This window comes from Gossypium hirsutum, chromosome D12 (assembly GCF_007990345.1).
Source record: "Gossypium hirsutum isolate 1008001.06 chromosome D12, Gossypium_hirsutum_v2.1, whole genome shotgun sequence".
Taxonomy (NCBI): Eukaryota; Viridiplantae; Streptophyta; class Magnoliopsida; order Malvales; family Malvaceae; genus Gossypium; species Gossypium hirsutum.
Window position 1 is genome coordinate 912,049 of NC_053448.1, and position 20,643 is coordinate 932,691.

Consider the following 20,643-nt stretch of genomic DNA (forward strand, 5'->3'; position numbering starts at 1 on the left):
GATATGAGAGTAAAACATAATTGACTCCTCTTTTCAGCCAATGACCGACACTTCACATGCTCATCAACCTGCTCTTTTCGGGTGGTAGGAGGTGGGAAGATGTTAACGTTCTGATTGTCCTTATTAAAACAATCATCTAACAAATAAATAAACCAGTCTTAGTTGCCGCAGAGCCCTCGTATTAAATTGGTTCCCACTTTAACGTTTACTTACATTTTTTATTTTATTATTAAAACCGTTAATTTAATTATTAAATTACACGTCAAATTTTTTATAGCTAAATTTAAAATAAATATTTAAAGAAAATATAATGTTGCCGCATAATTTGGTTAAATTAGTCAATTATGCCAGTTTTTTTTAATTAGGCTTATAAGCCTTTTTTTTATTTAGGGAAGTAGACTATTTTTGGAGAGAGAAACGAAAAGTGCTTCCAGTTGGCTATTAAAAAAAAGTGAACGATAAAACTTTATAAAAGTTTCGAAAACCTCAAAACAAAAATCTTTAAAACATCTATTTTTACAATATTCATATAAAATTTTCATTTTAAATTATATCACATAAGATTTAATGTTTCATTTAATAGTTAAATTAATGATTTTAGTAACAAATGATCTAATTTATATAACTTGATAGTTTAAGGATCTAATAGAATGATTTAAAATTTAGGGACCAATTTAAAATGAGGGTCATAGTTTAGGATGTTTGATGCAATTAACTCAATAAATTAATAAGGATGGATCCACTAACACTAGTGTAAAATTAAAGTGGTTTTACACCATTCCATAATATTTTATACCATTAATATTTTAACAGTATATCTGTCAAATTTCATACTCCATTCATGTAGTTCATGCAAATCAAGTTTGACATAAATTAATTTTTTTTAACTATTCGTTTTATATAAAAAAAACTTTCGAATATTAAATATATATTAATATAGATAGTATTTTAGATCAATATGATAAAGCTATCAGTTTGATTAAAAATTTACATGCATGATAAATACAAATATTTTGATGAAAAAAATATAAAAAATGTGTAAAACTAAATTTTATATTAGTATTGCAAGTGGATCCTTTTTAATACATAGTCAACTCTCTCTATAACAGTACAATTTGTTTGCTCAAGTTTTGCCTGTTATAGAGAGGTGGGTATTATACATCTATAATAACATGTTATCGAGAGGGAATCGTTGTAAGCTCACCATATAGTTTATATCGTGAATTTCTATTAAATGAAAAAAAAAAGAATTATGTTTAAAAATGAAAGAAAGTGAAAATCAAATCAACAAAATTAAAAGACGTATAATATGTGCATATATTATCCCTTTTATGTGTATTTTATTTTACATTCTTTCACATGATTAATTATAAAGTTTATAAATCTAACAAGTTTAATTAATTAATGACTTGTCAAATTAAATTAATGAATTAATTATGAGTCACTAATTAATTCGAGTAGTCAATTTAGAAGTTTATGATGTTGTAAATTCATAGTAGAATATTTAATTAGGAAACTTAATAGTTTATTAAATTGATATCTTTAAGGCATAATGACTTATTTGGTCCTCTAACTTAACAAAATTGTCATTTTAGCCATTTTTTTTGCCTCTTTTAGCCTTTGAACTTGTATTATTTGTCAAATCACTTCAAAATGGATGAAAAAGTTAACAATTATTTACTTTGCTAACGTGGTATCCATGTGGTAGTCCACATATATGCCACATAAGCAATTAATTAATTTTTTAAAATTTTAAAAAATATATTTTATCATTTTTAATGATTTTAATTTTAAAAAATGTTTTTTATCAATTTTTTTTAAATTCTTAAAATTTTAAAAAATTAATTAATTGTTGACATAACATCTACATGTATATCACATCAGTAAAGTTAATAAACGTTAACTTCTATCCATTTTGAGGTGATTTAACTAGGGTGAGTATTCAATCGAGTCAAGTCGAATCGAGTCAAAAAATTTCGAGTTAGTCGAGTTGACGGATCCTATTTTAGCAACCAAACTCAATTTGAATTTTTTTTGAATCAAATTGAATCAAGTCAAAAAAATTTGAGTCAAATTGAGTCAAGTTAACGAATCATATTATTTATACTCAATGTTGCGTTTACATGGACCGATTATTTTACTAGTAGATGAAGTACAATATTATTTAATTACATAAATAATATAATGATTTTGTCTTTTAACTTAATGGGTAAACATTTATCAAAACGATATAGTTTTACCTTTTAACTTAATGGTTGACTTTTAACTTTAGAAAAGGTAAACATTTATCAAAATGACATAGTTTTGCCTCTTCTTATTCGAATTTTTAGATAACTTGAATTGTGTAATTCATATTCGAGTTAAACCAAAAATTTTGATTTTTTATTCGAGTTGACCCGAATAACTTGATTAACTCGAATAACTCGAACTATTTAATTTAAAATTTGAATTTTTTTCGATTTTTTTAATTGAATCGGATTTTGCTCACCCCTAGATTAGACAAACAACACAAGTTCAAGGGTTAAAATAGGCGAAAAACTAAAAGGAGGGCTATAATGATTTTTTTTTTGTAAAGTTAGATGGCTAAATAAGTCATTATGCCTATATTTAATTCTACTCATTGAATATTATTTAGTAAAATATGATTAATAGATTTCTTTACGTGAAATATAATCATTTTAATGAAATAATATTTTAAATAATATCATTTTTATTTAATAAATTATAATTAATAGGCTTGCTTATATGAAATAGCTTTAAATTTACTTAAAAATTTAGACCATATGTTGTTATAGAGAACTAATTTAATAAAGAACGTACTTCAAAACTATGGATGTTGCTGTTATAAGCAAAAAGCTGTTATAGAGGGTTCAAATAAAACATAAAAAAAAAATCAATTCGTCTATGAATTTGGTTGTAATAGCGAAATATTGTTATAGCGATGGACTATTATAGAGAGAATTGACTGTATATGTTAATTAGGGATGACAATTTGGATTGTGAATTTGGATATTCATAGATATTTGATCTGCTTTTTGTGGATTTGGATATTGCGAATTCAGATATTCAAATTCAAATTTTAAAACTGCAATCTAGATTGAGAGTATGCAAATAGATACTCGAATATCCATTATCCAAACGAATCCATTGGTTATAGATATAGAATCCTTGTAATTTTGGTTATACATAAATAAAAGAATTTTAGTGGATTCAAATTTAGATTTTTTTAAATTTGAATATTCCAAAAATGATTGAAATTGTGAAATTAGTTTTCTTGTGTATTCATATACCAGACAGATAATAGTATTTAACTCAGATTCATATTTAGATAGTAATACTCGAATAATTTGTAAATAATAATTGAATTTAGATTTTTAGGCAAATTTGCATATTCAAATTTATATAATTCAACAGACGTGAATTCTAATGGGAATTAAGTCGAAAACCCGCTTACTTTTACTTTAGTAATCTAGTCAAGAGATTACTCAAGTATTGATTACTGGTAACAACTTCTAGTTGAAGATCCCGATAAGCCAAGGGCAAAGCTAGTAATTTTAGTATATCATTTGAAGGCGTTGGAGAATGTGCAACAATGACACTTGTGCTTTCCAAACACTTAACTTAGTCATTGATTCTAAATTTAGGTTCATTTGACACAATTTATTGGTTGCTAACCACTATTTATGAATTTAGGTTGAATAAGTAATTTCGTGTACTCTTTATATTTATTTACTTTATTAACGGTTGACTTATATTAGTTAATTAAAGAGTTGGATTTATTTCATTGTAATTATACTATGTACTTACTGTTATTGGGTGAGCAATGGGCAATATTTTTCAGGCTTTAACTAATATCAATTTTTAATTGAATTTTTATATGTTGTTCACTACCAATTAATTACACCGAGAAGATCTTTATTGATTCATTCTATATTAAAGACTTTATTGAGCTAAAAATTCACAATTTTTGTATTGTTTTAGCGATCATACGATTATTTAAGGGAAGGTTTATTATTATTTTTTCATACGAGATTGAGAAAGCCCTGAACTTATTCTAGTGTAAAATTGTTGTAAGCAAATTGTTATTGTTGTTCGATTTGCAACTAAGTTTTCAAGGCCAAAAGTCCTAGTGGGGAGTAGTTTAGATTATATATAAGAGTGAAGTTTCAATTTGGTGAGTGAGTTAAACTTAAATAATGTCTTGTATAAAGAGTTAAAGCCTTATAGACGTGAGAAATTTTCGAATTCCGTAACCAAACTTCTGTGTCCATCTCTTAGTGTTATACTATTATTTAATAAGTTGAGTTACAATTAAACGTAAACGAATTCGAACTCCAAAGTCCTTAAATGCAATTTCAATAGAGTTTACACTCAAGGGTTCAAACATATCTCAAAGTGTACTATTGCCAAAGAAGCTTAGACCATCTTCAAGAATGCTTATAGAAGAACAAATACTCGAGCAGTCCAAGCTTCAGATTTTGGCAATAAAATTTGAGACCTTTAGGATGGAAGACAATGAGACCTTGTCTGAATTATACGTAAAGCTGTGTGATATGACAAATTAGGTATTTGCTTTTGGTGAAGAGTTCAAATTCTAAGCTAATAAAAAAATCCCAAGATTTTTACTTGAATATTTTGCTATCAGAGTAATTTTCATAAAGAAGACAAAAGACATTTATAATATGAAGATTGATGAGCTCATTGGTTGATTGCAGACCTTTGAGATAAATGTTGATAAGATGAGAAAGAGTGAGAAGAATATAGAATTTGAAGTTGCAACAAAAGGTGAAAATTTGCTGGAGTAGTTGGTAAGCCTAGTTACAACTTAACGTGGATTTGAAAAGTAAAATCAACAATAATAGTTGCTCAACGAGTAGATTCCATTTCTTTCTTCTCCAAATTTTTGTAACAACGAAATAAACCATATATGGTCCACTGAGGTACATGAGCAAAATCTTTCAGGAATTAGTTAACAACGGAACATTTCTTCCTAATCTCTCCTTCATTCCCTGTGAGAACTCCAATGGCTCCCATCTTCACCATTGACAGTGCAAACTCTCTGAAGAATACTTCTGAGACAAGCAACTCATCAACAATGATGCGCGAGATTTCATGCGTTATAAGGGCGGCATCGGACTGAAACAGACCCTTGTTTTGCTTAAGTGTGACATAATAGTTATTATCAAATGTTAGCCCACTACCAGGATCCATCGCCACGAAGGTCGTGCTGTCACTGAGGCTTTGGCATTGTGTCTTCAAGAAAGTTGCATAGGTTGCATTCAAGGAAGGGTCCTGATCTCCATTTCCAGTAAAGTTGTATAGCCTGTTGCTGAAGGTATTGCAGTGGCCTACTCCGATGGTATGCCCCCCTGCATTCAACTTTCTGTAAGAACTTTTGGAAAATTGAATGATCAACTTCTTCTAGTTATGTTTTCTTATTATGAATTAAGTTGAAAAGTTTCATCTTTTATCATCTAAATGTTGTGCATTGATATTGCACCTGATAAGATCACCAAGTCTTGCACATTAAGGCCTTTGTTAGCGAATTTCTGGACGAGGGTGGAGAAGTTAGAGAAAGGGGAAGGAAGATTAGCCAATGCCTCGGAAGCTTCTGAAACCGTACCGTCTCTTCTACCGGTAAGAACATTCCACAATGGTTTTCGGAACTGCAAGTAATTACATAGTTAAATGCATTTAGTTATCAACATCATCTTGTAAGGGTTTTGGTTTAGCTTACTTTGAAAGAAACAGCATCCCTAGCAGCCAAGGCCAGAACATCAGCACAAGATACTACGTTCGGACATTCTTTCTCGACTTCCGCTTTTATATCGTCAATGACATCGAAACCAGCAAGGCTTAGGTTCGGAATCGCATCTTTCTCGGCTGTGTTGTTAGTTGTCGAGTTCAATAGGACCGAACCATCACAACCCTGAAAATTTTCCAATAACATGTAACTTAAGCATTTATGATTAGGGGCATTTTGCGGGTTTTTGTAAATATGCTACAATATTTAGAAAGCCTTACCCTGACAAAACAGTCATGAAAATGCATTCTGAGGAACCTTGCAGGCAACGTGGGGTCATTGGCAACACGTTTCTCAGTAGCATTCTTGATTATTGCTTCCGCATCAGGACATGTATTATCGTAGTAACCCTTCTTAAGGCTACCTCCATGGCAGCTCCCAACAACTCCAAATACTACTATGCAAACCAAAATGAGAGCCTGCTTCCTCATCTTTGAACTGTTTCCTCTGCTATAAGCAAGTCAATGTAAATCTAGTTGAATGTGGCAATGCCATAGGCAAAACCAGGTCTACCTTTTTATACTTGTAGCTGGGTGTATTTCCTAAGACCCAGTTAAGCAGTGTATATATTTAATAGATTCTTTCAAGTACCATGTTTTTATGTTTCCGGTACAATAATCCAAATGTTTTTTGTTTTTGAATTTTCCAAGTCAAACAGTAGTATGTAATTGCGAGCACGATGAAATACTAAGCCAGTGGTGAGATTAAAAGTGATTACAATTTCGTATGTAAACAATATGTTCTTTTAATTAATATTAGAGCAGAATTCAGCTGTATAAACAAAAATAGGAAGTTAGAATTGAGAGCAAAGCATAATTGACTGGTCTTTCAGCCAACGATTGGCTCTCCACTAGTTCATCAACCTGATTAGTGTTTTTCTTATTTTGTTTCAGCTGCTAGGACGTGGAAAGATGTTACTTCAAAGTTCCTAATGATAATTGACTAGTCTTTCAGCCAATAATTGGCTCTCCACTAGTTCATCAACCTGTTTAGTTTTTTTCTTAATTTGTTTCAGCTGCTAGGACGTGGAAAGATGTTACTTCAAAGTTCCTAATGTTCTTACATATGTAACTATCATCAACAAATAGCTGTGCTTATATTAATTTATTTCATAAATTGACCCGAAGATGCAAGGCTTGAAACAGGAAATTGACTGGTGAGGGCATCCTCTTACAAGTTACAACCCTATGTAATCATTTCTTACATGTTGGGGGGTTTCTCGTTTACCAGTCATTTTCATTTTATCTTTTCTCCAACAACACAGCTCATGAAGTTTTACATCATTAACAATTAGCTCAAATTGGATCTCTTCCAAAACCTTTATCTTTTAGTCTTCGACTGATTGAAGTAATGTCAGTTTGTATCATTTTAATTGTATATAACCTGATTTAAATATTATATTTTGTACCTTTTATTATTTATTTGCCTTTTTAATATATATTTTTTTTATTTTTTATTTTATGAATTTCTTTTTTTCTTGAATTATTTAAAAAATTTTCATGATTGATTTGACAGTTTAATCGATTGAATCGATAACCGATGAAAAGAAACCAAAAATCCCATTTAAAACGAAATAAAACCAAAATAGAACTTATTGAGCCAATGTCACGGTATCCAAGCTCCACACCGCGGCCTTGGGAGGCAAATTCAAGTTTCTTCATTTTTTTTTCTAGCCTTTTCTCATTCCACTTCTTTCTTTCGAATCCATTTGTCCTTCCTCGAGCTTAATCTAATGGCTACATAAAAATCTTAATAGCTCAAAACTAACTAAAAATCATTCATGAATAATATAAATGTGAGCGAATTAAGGCCTGAAATATGTAACAAATATTTACTCATAAAAAAAATTCAATTCCTGCTTTAGAAGTTCTGACGCGATATAGTTTCTTTTAGCACTCCTGATGAATCTTGACAAAATTATCCAGAGTTTCTTTACGTGGCTCATTTATCTCATGTACCAATTTCACAACCTCATGTTGCTTATATCCATAATTGGTGAGGAATTTATATGCATTGGGACTAAATTGAAATTGAATATTTATGAAATTGAGATCGTTTCAAAATTGAGGCTCAAATTTGAAAGTTATAACTATTTCAGTTTTAGGGACTAAATTGAATAAAATATAAAACTTTAGGGGCATCTAAATAATAAAATTGAGTTGATACATGTTTATAATTGGATGAAATAAGAGAGTTGAAATTAATAAATTGAATTGAATAATTGTATAAATCAGAAATTGGACCAAATCAGAAATAATTGGGGAAAAGCCAAAATTGTTGGATAGTCCTTAAAGTTTCAATTTGTCTATTGATTTAACCAGGTATGTTTATAGGGTATGGTTATATTTGTTTGCAATATATTATTGAATTTTGAATTTGTTTTTGTGTGATTGTAATTTGAATTGTTTACAATTTGGTACAATAAGGTGTGATAGGGACTGAAACGTAAAGAGATGATAAATTGACTAATAAATTGAATATGATGAATTTAAATTTGAGATATTTAATGAATTGATATTTAATTATGACTGATCGAATAGTACTAGTATGAATTTGATTGATTATCGAGATATAGGATTAAATCGAATAATTTGTAAAATATGTAAGACCTTGTAATTTAATTTTATTTGTATAGAATTTTATGTTATACCATTACTGAATTATTATTTGTAGCTAAAAATGATGCAGGACCGTCGAAAGGGAAAGGAAATGCAAAAGTTGACAACGACTGACGCGAGCTTTCAGTTTATATTTCTATAGCTCAACTCATTTTAATTGTCGCATATTTATGTTGTCAATTTAATATTATTTTTCCTTATTACAAAGGATGGGAAAGTATTCTGCTGAAGATGGAACAAGTATGGCCAGCTCAGATTAGGTGATGTGATCCATCGATATATTTGTCACGCCCCAAAATATAGGGGGATAATTGAAATAATTAACTTAGAAATGAATTATGCTTGATGGTTAAATAGTCAGTGCACTCCCTAGTGGTCTTAGGTTGAAGTCACTTCTTTCTTATTTATTTTCCTTTTATTTTCAGCAAACTAGGATGAAAACTACACTAAAACAAATAATGTCCTGAGTTTCAGCCACTCGAATCCCTTCCATTTCCTTTTATTTAGGCAAAAAGGGTAAATTACCATGCCACCCCCTAGGGTTCCTAAATCGTAACTATTTACTCCAATTTTTCCCATTTAAACATGGATTTTGTTTTCTTCTCTCATCTTTCTTTTCTTTCCTCCTTTTTGCATCAAATTTTACATCGTTTGGCTATTGAACATTTTTGCTTTCTCGAATTAAATCATTCTCGTTTAATTATTCTTTAACTAATTTTGTAATTGACGACAATCGCTTTACAATCTTTGCCAAGAAATGTAAAAGCATCTCATTTTAGAGTTTAGATCCCAAATTTCTATAATTTTTCTATCCGGCACTATGAACGGAGGAAGTATGAGCAGTTTATCTAAATCATTGAGTGGTTTATCCACACTGTATTAGCAACTTTTATTTGCAATAATGAGTGGTTTACCACATTGTATTAGCAGCTTTTATTTGCAACAATGAGTGGTCTATCCACACCGTACTAGCAACTTGTCTATAAAAACTTTTTATTAAAAAAAAAACCTCGGTGATTCATCCAATTTTTTTATTACTAGTGGTTTATCCACAATGAGTGGTTCATCCACAACAATAAGTGGTTTATCCATGACGTGGTGTAAAGATAGAGGTGGGGTATGACATTATCTGATAAATTGAAATTTCATTGCATTCATAAACATTTGCATAGTTGTGAATATTGAGATATTATGGTGATAAGTTGATTTGAAGTATCGATATTCTAAGTTGCTATTCAATTGTGATCATTCTATGAGTTAATATTCTGTACGATTTGTCTACTTTTTGCACTGATTTTCTTGTGATGAAACTCATACTGAGCTTCATAACTCACTTCCCTTTTTTTTCCATCTTTACAAATAACCCACCAAATTGGGATGCGGGCTCGGCTTGAATTGTTTCTATATAAAAGTATTTAGGAATTTTTTTTAGGAGATTTCAATCTCATTTTGTATGTATGGATTCTTTTAGAAGATTTTCAAATAAGGGTATAGTCTCTTTTTTTTTATTTCCAAGTTCTTGAAAGTTGTATTATATTAGCCTTGAGTTGAGTGAAATGCACAAAATTACTAGCCAAGACATCTTTTGCGGAACTGTTTTTAAGGTTAATTTAAATTTGCAATGAAGAATTATTACTTAACATTTCCATTTTAATAAATTAATGGGATTTTAATATATATATATAAATTAAAAAACAAATCAGAATATTTAAAAATAGTTAACTACGCAACTAAAATTATTGTTACGTAAATAAAAAGGGATAAGGCAACATTAGTCCCTACATTTGGTAACTTTTTTTCCAATTTGATCTATCCACGTTAGTCTTGAAATTTAACAACTTGTTCTAGATTTTTAATTTCTATAATTATGCGGCACTCTAATATTGTGCCATATCATTATTTAAGTAATCTCTAAAAAATTTAAAAAAAAATTGTAGTTATAGATACTGTATCTAACTTTTTTAGTACATTAACATGTGCAATTAAGTTAAATCCAGAAAAAATAAAATTTTCACCAAAAATTAATTTACTTTTAATTATACCATATTTTATAATCATTTAAATATTTCTCATTCAATTTTTGAAAATTAAAGTTATCTATCTACCTTATTAAAAATAAAAAAATATATATTTTAAATATTATAAAATCAATCCTGCAACGTGAGACCAACTCTCAAATGAATTTTATGGAATAAATAGAGTTAAAATTGACTTTTCTTTTTACATTATTATTTAAATCATAATATTTTATTATTATCATTAAACACAAATTAAATTTTTTATTTTTATTTATTGTTCTCATTAAACACCCATTAATTAATTAATTAAAAATAAACCATTTATATATTTGTATAATTGTATATCAAATTAATATATCATCCATTTTGAGAAAATGACGTAATTACCCTTATAACACCCAAAACATAAAAACGACTTTATTATACGGAGTAGCTTACAAACATTAATACATAAGCAGAGCATTTCGAAATCAAACATCAATAGTAGCTCAAATTTTAATAAACAATTTAAATATGAAATGAATGAGGAATTTCTTTCCAGAATTAGTTAGCCACGAAACATTTCTTCCTAATCTCTCCTTCATTCCCTGTGAGAACATTAATGGCTCCCATCCTTTTCATTGACTGTGCAAACTCTGTGAAGAATTTCTTCGGGTCCACCAGTTCGTTGACGATGTTGCGGGAGCCTTTGTTTGTTAAGAGGGCTGCATCCGACTGAAACAGGCCCTTGTTTTGCTTAACGGTGACGTAATAGTTATTATCGAATGTGAACACACTACCAGGATCCATCGGCACGAATGTCGTGTTGTCAGTCAGGTTTCGGCATTGCGTCTTCAAGAAAGCTGCATAGGTTGGGTTCAAGGAAGGATCTTGATCACCTCTTCCAGTAAAGTTGTATAGCCTGTTGCTGAAGGCATTGCAATGGCCTACTCCGATCGTATGCCCGCCTGCATTCAACTTTTATGTTAGCACTTTTTCGGAAATCTTTGTCGACATCGAATGACCAACTCTTTTTAGTTATGTTCTGCATTGATATTGTACCTGATAAGACCACCAGGTCATGTACATTGAGGCCTTGGTTAGCGAAATTCCGAACAAGGGTGGTGAAGTTAGAGAAAGGGGAAGGAAGATTAGCCAATGCCTCGGAAACTCGTGACACCCTGCCGTCTCTTCGACCAGTAAGAACTTCCCACAAGGGTCTTTGGAACTGCAAATAATTACATAGTTAAATCAAATGCTTTCAATACCAAAATTAACATCTTGTAAAGAGTTTTGGTTTAGCTTACTTTGAAAGAAACAGCATCCCTGGCAGCCAAGGCTAGAACATCAGCACACGATACCACATTGGGACATTTCTTCTCGACTTCTGCTTTTATATCGTCAATGACATCGAAACCAGCAAGGGTTAGGTTCGGAATCGCATCTTTCTCGGCCGAGTTATTAGTTGTCGAGTTCAATAGGACTGAACCATCACAACCCTGAAAAGATTTCCCAATAAGCATACATGATTCCAACACATTATAAATGTGGTGTACAATATTTAGAAAGCCTTACCCTAACAAAACAGTCATGAAAATGCATTCTGAGGAACCTTGCAGGCAATGTGGGATCATTGGCAACATGTTTCTCAGTAGCTGTCTTGATTATCTCTTCTGCATTAGGACATGTTTTCTTGTAGTATTTCTTCCTAAGGCTACCTCCATGGCAGGTCCCAATAACACCAAAAACTACAATGCAAAGCAAAATGAGAGCCTGGTTTCTCATCCTTGATGCCTTGCTAATTGAAAGTGGGAATGGCATTGGCAAAACCAGCTCTGCCATTTTATACTTGTTCATTTGGAATCTTTGTAACCCAGTTAGGCAATGTATAATTTCAAACCATTATCATATTATTTATGTTCCGGTACAATTATTTTTTTCCAAAGTCAAACATTTAATTTATAAACAAACGATTTATAAGCTTTGTTTTGCTGTTTCCTTGGATGAACATAACTACATAAGCTTATAAACAAATCATTGTAAAGTTAATGGGTAGTTTATCCTCCCAAGAAAGGCCATTTTTAACTCTAATACTTGAAGAATCCCACAGGTTATACTTGCAGTTGACCCGAAAATGTAGGGCTTCAAACTGGACATTGATCATTTCTTATTTGTTTGTTGGGTTTTTCTCCTTCGCCAATCCAGTTTAAATATTTTCAGCAACCCAACAACTTATGAAAGATTTTAAAATGTTAGCTGTTGACTTTGTCAAACTGAGATGGAGATGAAGACTAGAAACCCTTTTTTTTTTTTAATGCAATTACTCCAACACTGTTTGGAAAGAGGTGTTAAGTCTTTGCTCATTATAAAAATTCCTTGAATAGTACAATGGAGGGCACTGAAGTTAAGAGGAAAAGCTTTGATTTCAACTATATTGGGGTTGGTATGGGGAGCTTTCTTTTACCGGATAACACTCGTTTGTTTGAGAAAGACGCAGTTGGTATGAGCTTATGTGGTAATCTGATGATATTGTATAGCTTGAGTATAGACCTTTTGTTTACATTGGAACTTCCTATGTTGTTTTGTTGTAGCAGATTTTTTACTTCTAGATAAATAATATTTACAGATTTATTAAAAATTAAAATGTCAACGCAAAGAAACACAGTACGAACTTTGAAAAGAGCCTATGAACACCTCTTAAGTAAAATAGAATTATTATAGAATCAAATTTGTTGTTGTTGATATTATTAGTTTATCTCAATTTTGCTAGGTAAAATAGGGTAAGCATTGAGACTTGCGTGTTGGGCAAGTCAGGTTCGGGTCGGTTTAAGTATGATATTAACACATTTTATAAAAGTTCAATTCAATCCAAATTATGAGCTTAAAATTTTACTCAAACATATTCATATTTGTAAATGGCTAACCCAAATCCATTTTAAGCCACCCATTTTTTTTTTGAAATCTTTTAAAATAATTATATTATTTTTTAATATTTAATAATTTTATATACTTTTTTATTTATTAAAATTTTATATATATAGGCATTTTAACATCTTTTTTAATATTTTATTAAATATTTATGAAGTGTTATTAGGGTCATATTAAAATTTGGTTAAAAAATTTTAATGTTTAAATAATTAATTTGGTAAAAAAGATTAAATTGTAAAATATGTAAAAATTTAATTCTATTAGCTAAAAGGGTCAAACGGATATGAAATCTTAAATTAATGGACTTAAATGGAAAATATATCATATAGAAAAGTAGTGGACAGCCATGGACATTAAATTGTTGATGATTAATTAAGTTATTAAGGGTAATATAAAAATTAAGTAAATAAAAGATGAAAGAATATCATCTTCTTTATTTTTTTTTCACCTTAAAGCCGAATAGCCATTGCCAAGGGCAAGCAAGTTTCGGCTAAGCTATCTTGGTATGCATGGTATGATATTTTGTCCCGTTTTAAGATATTTTTATGTTTTTGAGCTCGTATTAGCTTAATCTAGCTAGCTCGAGGGTCAATTCGTAAAACTGTTAAAGGTTTAGGGATTTATTATGAATGAGTTTGAAGTATTTTTGAAGTAGTTGATATAATATTAAAGTTAGTAGTTAGATATAAGTGTTCTGTTAAGTGATTTTTGTTGATTTTGTGTTTAAAGACTTATTTGGAAAAATAGTAAAATTCAATGTTAATAATGGGAATTGGTGGAAAATATAGGTTGTTTGTGAATTTATTAAGAATCAGTTAGCATGAATTTTAATTAAAATGGTTAAATTGCAAGTTTCAAGTTTAGGGACTAAACTGTACAAAAGATAAAATGTTAGGGGTAATTTTGTAATTTCACATTAAAATGGGTTATAAGTTAGAATTAATGATATTAAGCTATTTGAATTATTTCATTGAATGAAATTATTATTTAGATCAATAAAAGAATCAACCGAACTTGAATCAAGGGAAAACAAAAGTTTTGGATTAGTTCTCAACTTTGCTGAAACAACCGTTGTAATCAAGGTCAGTTCGTATTTCATTTTAGAATATTACATTTGAATTTATAAGATTAATTGATATCTTTATATATGCATCTATGTATTGATGTTTAAGATTGTCTTGATTTAAGAAAAAGAAAGGACCGTGATTGAAATATATCATGGTATTATACTCAAAAAGGAAAAGACCATGGTTGAAAGATACCATGACACTACATTCGGTATTTCCGAATCAATGAAAAGGTTGAAAAGGATGTTATCCGAAAAGAACAATGTACAGACCAATTTTTGACCCAGGCCTAGTACCCAAACTAAAGCCCACTAACCTAAAATCAGACTTAAACCCAATACCCAGAAAAAAAAAACCTATACAATAAGACCCAGCTCAAAAGCCCAAACCTAACAGCCCAAACTTTAAATTTTTTCAGCCAAAACAAAAACCCTAGTTGCCTCCCCCAAGCCCTAGCGCCGCATACCTCTGTCACGCCTCCAGCGCATGCCGGCTTACTCGCACGCCTCTGTCGTCGCCTGCACCAACGTGTCTGACACCTGCAAAACGAGCCACACGCAGCAGCAGAAAAGCCAAATAGCAAAGTGACAAAAAAAATAGAAACTAAAAGGCTGTAAATCGGCTATAAAAGCCGAAAATCAGACGATTGTAGTTCTTCTTCCTTTTTTACGAACATTAATAAAAAAAAACAGAACAGATTTGAAAAGGAAATTTTTACTTTCTTGTTCGATTTATTTTATTTTATTTTATTTTATTTTTAAAATAATAAAATAAAAAAGAAAAGGGGGTATTTCTTACCTTGGTGGCCGCGGTTGGAGATCTTCTCCGGTGTTGAGGGTGGTCGAGCTAATGGGCTCCCGCAAACCCCACCGGCGACAGTGGGTAACCGAAAGGTCCCTTATATTTCCCTTTTTTTTTCTCTTCTTTCTTATTTTTGAGGACCTTTTAGACTTTTTCAACCCCAAATCGGGGCTTTACTCGAAAAAATGAGTGAAAATGAGGGTTTTTGAGGTTCTCGACCACCACGCACGGCGGCGCCGTTTCAATTCGGCCCCCTCAGATGCCAAAACGGCGTAGTTTCGGGGGTGGCCGACCCGCGAGCCCGAGTTCGACCCGCTGAGAGTCCGCGCGTTCTGGAATAAAATGGGCTATTCACCTTTGTGGTCCTTCCACTTTCGTGAATCTTTGCAATTGAGTCCTCGTTCATTTTTTTTTAATTTAGCGATGTAATTTTTTATTTATTTCTATTTGCTCCACTTTGGTCCAGGATGGAACGTCGCGCACAGGGCTTGGGAATATTTTTCCAATCAGTTCCTCCTTCTTTAAGCGCGTTCTATTTGGGTCCTTAGTAATTCTTATTTATTTATGGTCTAAACCCCCAGGTTTTGATTCGATTTCAGTATCATCCCTGGTCCATTTTAACTTATTTATTCATTTTTTTATTCAAAAAACTCTTTTACTATTATTTTTATTATTATTTATCATTTATGGTAAACTGTTTTACATGCTCTTTATTTAATTCTCTTAATAGGTTATTCATTTTAAACCATTATATGTACATAATCTTTTAAACTCTTATATATATATATATTTAAATGTTGTATGTCTTTTATTTATTTGTCTTAAACTATTATTATTCATTTTTAAGTTTTTATATACTGTTTACTTGAAGCCTTTTATTATTTATTTTTGAATTGTTCTTGTAAATTATTTATTTTAAATTATTTCTTACTTTCAATTGATTTGCATGATATTTTGTTTTGTTGGTCCCGATTGTTAATGTTAGTATTAAAATGATATACATCATGCGTTTATTGCCATCATGTGCTCTTTTGTTGTTGCATATTTGTCATTCATTATTGTAACATTTTATTTATAAATTGTCATTCTATGTTCTATATAAGCATCTTATCATTCCATCATTTCCAAAATGGCACGTAATGTATTTTACATACCCATAATAAACCGTTTTATTTTATCACAAAACAAATACACCTCGTACAAGTGTTGCACTTGTCATTATTCAAAAAGAAAAATTTTAAATAAGGCAATATCTCGCGTTTTAGGAAATTCGAGAAGTCGTGCCTTAACTTACTGGGTTGCGATTTTTTCTCACGTTAAACCTGAATAGCCGAATATCCTTTTAAAATTGAAATAAATGAGGTTTAAAAAAAAAGGCAAGGTTACTCTCAAAATACGAGGTGCCGTGTTCTAACTTATTATATGTGACATCTTGTTAATGCGAGATAAGAAGGCATTTTTCGTTTTGATTTATTCGAGTAATTTTTAAAATAACACAATATAAAGAGTGATCGTATTTTTAAATTTTTTTCGAGTTTTTTTTAATTTTCGACACCAAGTAATCAACTAGGTACCAATTTTAGGCGTTACGAGGGTGCTAATCCTTCCTCGTACGTAACCGACTCCCGAACTTATTTTTCTGAATTTCGTAGACCAAAAGCATTGTTTTAATAAATCTAAACCGTTTATTAAAAACAATCGTTTTACGAGGTGACCTGTTCACACCTTATAAAAAAGGATTGGTGGCGACTCCAATTTTCGTTTTCATTTTTTTTAAAAACCAATTCGACCCCGTTTTATTCAAAAAAAAATGGTGTCAACAAACAATAAATGAAAAGGTTGAAAAGGATGTTATCTGAAAAGGATATCAAACGAAAAGGTCAAAAAGAATAGCAATGAAAAGGTTGGTATCTCATCCTTCAACCGTTCGCTATTCAGGTAACATGTTTCAGGTGAGATATGTAACATAAGTATGAACATGAAATAAATGTTTTGATTGTTATAGTTTGATAATGAATATTAATTCCTTGGTGTAAATATATGTTTCATATGTCTATAAATATGTTATTTAGTTATGTTTGTGGTGTGTTTAGAGAATTAAATGGTTATATGAGTATTTTTCAAGTATTTGATGTTGTTTCATTTGGTTCAACGGGTAAATAAAGCCTTAAAGGGTATGTGATTACCTGAAATGAACTATGATTTTTGAGTAATGATATGGATTATGACGAAATGTGTAATTGAAAGGAAAAGATGGTTTAGTGTATATTTATGAGTGGAGAAATATGAAAGTGAAATGTTAGATATGTTTTATGTTATGTGTTGATTAGAATTGTATATGCAATGTTACACCAACTAACCTAGTGAGGTGGCATGTATAGGAAAGGAAAATTGGTTTATGGCATAATGAAATTATGCTTGGTTGTTTAACTTAAATGTTTAGTAAGTTAAGTTTCCTTTATACGAACTTACTAAGCATTAATTGCTTACATAGTTGTTTTTATCTGTTTTGTAGATCATCGGAAGCTCGATCAGTTAGAATCGCATCGAAGTACGATCACACTATCCTATCATCATTTTGGTAGTTTTGGTTATTTTGGCTAATGGTTATAAATGACATGTATAAGGTTTAAATATAATAGAGCTTGATTTTGGTTTGACAATTTGGTATGTTTGAGTGGTACCAAGCTTATGTATGCATCAATGATTATAGTTAATGGTGTAAATTGATAGGTTGTTGAATATTTATGCATGCCTTGTGATAATAGGTAAACCATGGTTGAATGACATATATGTTTGAAATGGTTTTGGTATGTTAGATATGTGCTTAATTAATGAACTTGAGATGTTGTTGGGTTGATTTTAATGTATGAATTGTGGTGTCTTTTGACTGCATATTGGTTAAGTTGATTTGTTATGAATTGAAGTGTGTTTGATAGTGTTTTAGACATATGAATGCATGTGGGATTGGTGTGTCTTGGTGTGCAAGATTTGGTGCATAATTTGGCTTGTTTTGGGGTAACTTATGTAACACACGGCCTAGGACGCGGGCTGCCACATGGTCGTGTGTCATTATTGTGTTAGGTACAAGTTTCACACGGTCTGAGACACAGCCGTGTGTCACAAGTCTATTTGTAACACGGTCTAGCACATGACCTACGACACGGTTGTGTAACCCAACATCGAATGCACACACGGTTTGACATACAACCTATGACGCGACAATGTGACACTTGTGGAAGGGTTACACGGCTGTGTGTTCAAACCGTGTAATAGGTTGTGGCCTTGTGGCAAATGCAAAAACTAACTTACAGGGGAGACACGGCTGTGTGGTAGGGTCTTAGTCACATGGTTCACGAACTAACCTAAGGTTTGCAGGGCACATGGTTGTGTAGGGGCCATGTAGTCCACCCGTGTAGGCCACAAGCCCGTGTGGTAGACCATGTGGCCCTAATCATAGACACAGTTTGCTTCGATTGATTTGTAAAAGAATACACACTTTTTTTTGGAATTCGGATCAACGTTCCTCACAATCAAATCTGATCCGATGCACCTAAAACAAGTCCTTCAAACGGCATTTCTACACGAATTAGCAATTTGTTTCAAGATTCGTCAAGATTATCGAAAGATTCGACAAGAACCGAAAAAGATTGAGTAATTGGATTGAAAGATTAAAATCGAATAGAAATTTTACGAAAATTCGAAATCTAAACATAAAAAACGAGATGTACTTACCGATTCTTGGCCAAGATAATGGATGTTTATTAATGACAAATCTAAACTCCGATATAAAACGATTGAACAGGGGATGATTTGATTCGAGATAGCAAAATAATCAACAACATTTAGGATGAAAATATGGTGTAAAGGAAAGGGAAGAAAAGGGTAAATTACTATGCCGCCCCCTAAGGTTCCTAAATCGTAACTATTTACTCCAATTTTTCCCATTTAAACATGGATTTTGTTTTCTCTTCTAACCCCAATTAGAATTTCTTCTTCTCTCTTCCTAGTTCTTCTTATCTTTCTTTTCTTTCCTCCTTTTTCATCAAATTTACATCTTTTTGCTACTGAACATTTTTGCTTTCTCGAATTAAATTATTCTCGTTTAATTATTCTTCTACTAATTTTGTAATTGACGACAATCGCATTACAATCTTTGCCAAGAAATGGTAAAAGCATCTCATTTTAGAGTTTAGATCCCAAAGTTGTGTAATTTTTCTATCTGGCACTATGAACGGAGGAAGTATGAGCAGTTTATCTAAACCATTGAGTGGTTTATCCACACTGTATTAGCAACTTTTATTTGCAATAATGAATGGTTTACCACACTGTATTAGCAGATTTTATTTGCAACAATGAGTGGTCTATCCACACCGTACTAGCAACTTGTCTATAAAAACTTTTTATAAAAAAAAAAAACCCGGTGATTCATCCAATTTTTTTTATTACTAGTGGTTTATCCACAATGAGTGGTTCATCCACAACAATAAGTGGTTTATCCATGACGTGGTGTAAAGATAGAGGAGTTCTGGAGAACTCCTACTGTGGAGTGAAGCGGTGGGGTATGACATTATCTGATAAATTGAAATTTCATTGCATTCATAAACATTTGCATAGTTGTGAATATTGAGATTTTGTGGTGATAAGTTGATTTGAAGTATCGATATTCTAAGTTGCTATTCAATTGTGATCATTCTATGAGTTAATATTCTGTACGATTTGTCTACTTTTTGCACTGATTTTCTTGTGATGAAACTCATACTGAGCTTCATAGCTCACTTCTATTTTTTCCCATCTTTACAAATAACCCACCAAATCAGGATGCAGGCTCGGCTTGAATTGTTTTTATATAAGAGTATTTAGGAAATTTTTTAGGAGATTTCAATCTAATTTTGTATGTATGGATTCTTTCAGAAGATTTTCAAATAAGGGTATAGTCTCTCTTTTTTTTCCCAAGTTCTTGAAAGTTGTATTATATTAGCATTGAGTTGAGTGAAATGCACAAAATTACTAGCCAAGACATCTTTTGCGGAACTGTTTTTAAGGTTAATTTAAATTTGCAATGAAGAATTATAACTTAAAGTGATTCAATATGAATTTCAATTTCAATAAGCTTTGTATTTCTTTTTCTTCAATCCTTTTGTGTTTCATAAACACTCACTAAATATTACTTAACATTTCCATTTTCATAAATTAATGGGATTTTAATATATATATATATATTTAACTCCATATACTGGGTAATAAATATTTAAATCATAATATTTTATTATTATCATTAAACACAAATTAATTAATTAATTAATTAAAAATAAACCATTTATATATTTGCATATCAAATTGAAAAGCAAGAAAGTTTTAGGACTTATTAGAATTTATGGGATTTTTAAGATATCATCCATTTTGAGAAAATGACGTAATTACCCTTA

The 20,643-nt window shown here is 31.0% G+C and overlaps 2 protein-coding genes across 2 annotated transcripts; both read right to left on the reverse strand.

Moving 5' to 3' along the window:
• Positions 1-4,820: 4,820 nt before the first annotated feature.
• LOC107936833 (peroxidase 56) lies at positions 4,821-6,317 on the reverse strand. The gene is made up of 4 exons (XM_016869602.2): positions 6,025-6,317; positions 5,738-5,929; positions 5,501-5,666; positions 4,821-5,369 (listed from the first exon to the last, which is right to left on the reverse strand). The coding sequence occupies exons 1-4, from the start codon at positions 6,232-6,234 to the stop codon at positions 4,966-4,968; spliced, it is 972 nt and encodes a 323-aa protein (XP_016725091.2). The 5' UTR covers positions 6,235-6,317; the 3' UTR covers positions 4,821-4,965.
• Positions 6,318-10,831: 4,514 nt separating this feature from the next.
• On the reverse strand, positions 10,832-12,276 carry LOC107936831 (peroxidase 3). Its single transcript, XM_016869600.2, has 4 exons — positions 11,994-12,276; positions 11,726-11,917; positions 11,481-11,646; positions 10,832-11,386 (listed from the first exon to the last, which is right to left on the reverse strand). The coding sequence occupies exons 1-4, from the start codon at positions 12,273-12,275 to the stop codon at positions 10,983-10,985; spliced, it is 1,044 nt and encodes a 347-aa protein (XP_016725089.1). The 5' UTR covers position 12,276; the 3' UTR covers positions 10,832-10,982.
• Positions 12,277-20,643: the final 8,367 nt, after the last annotated feature.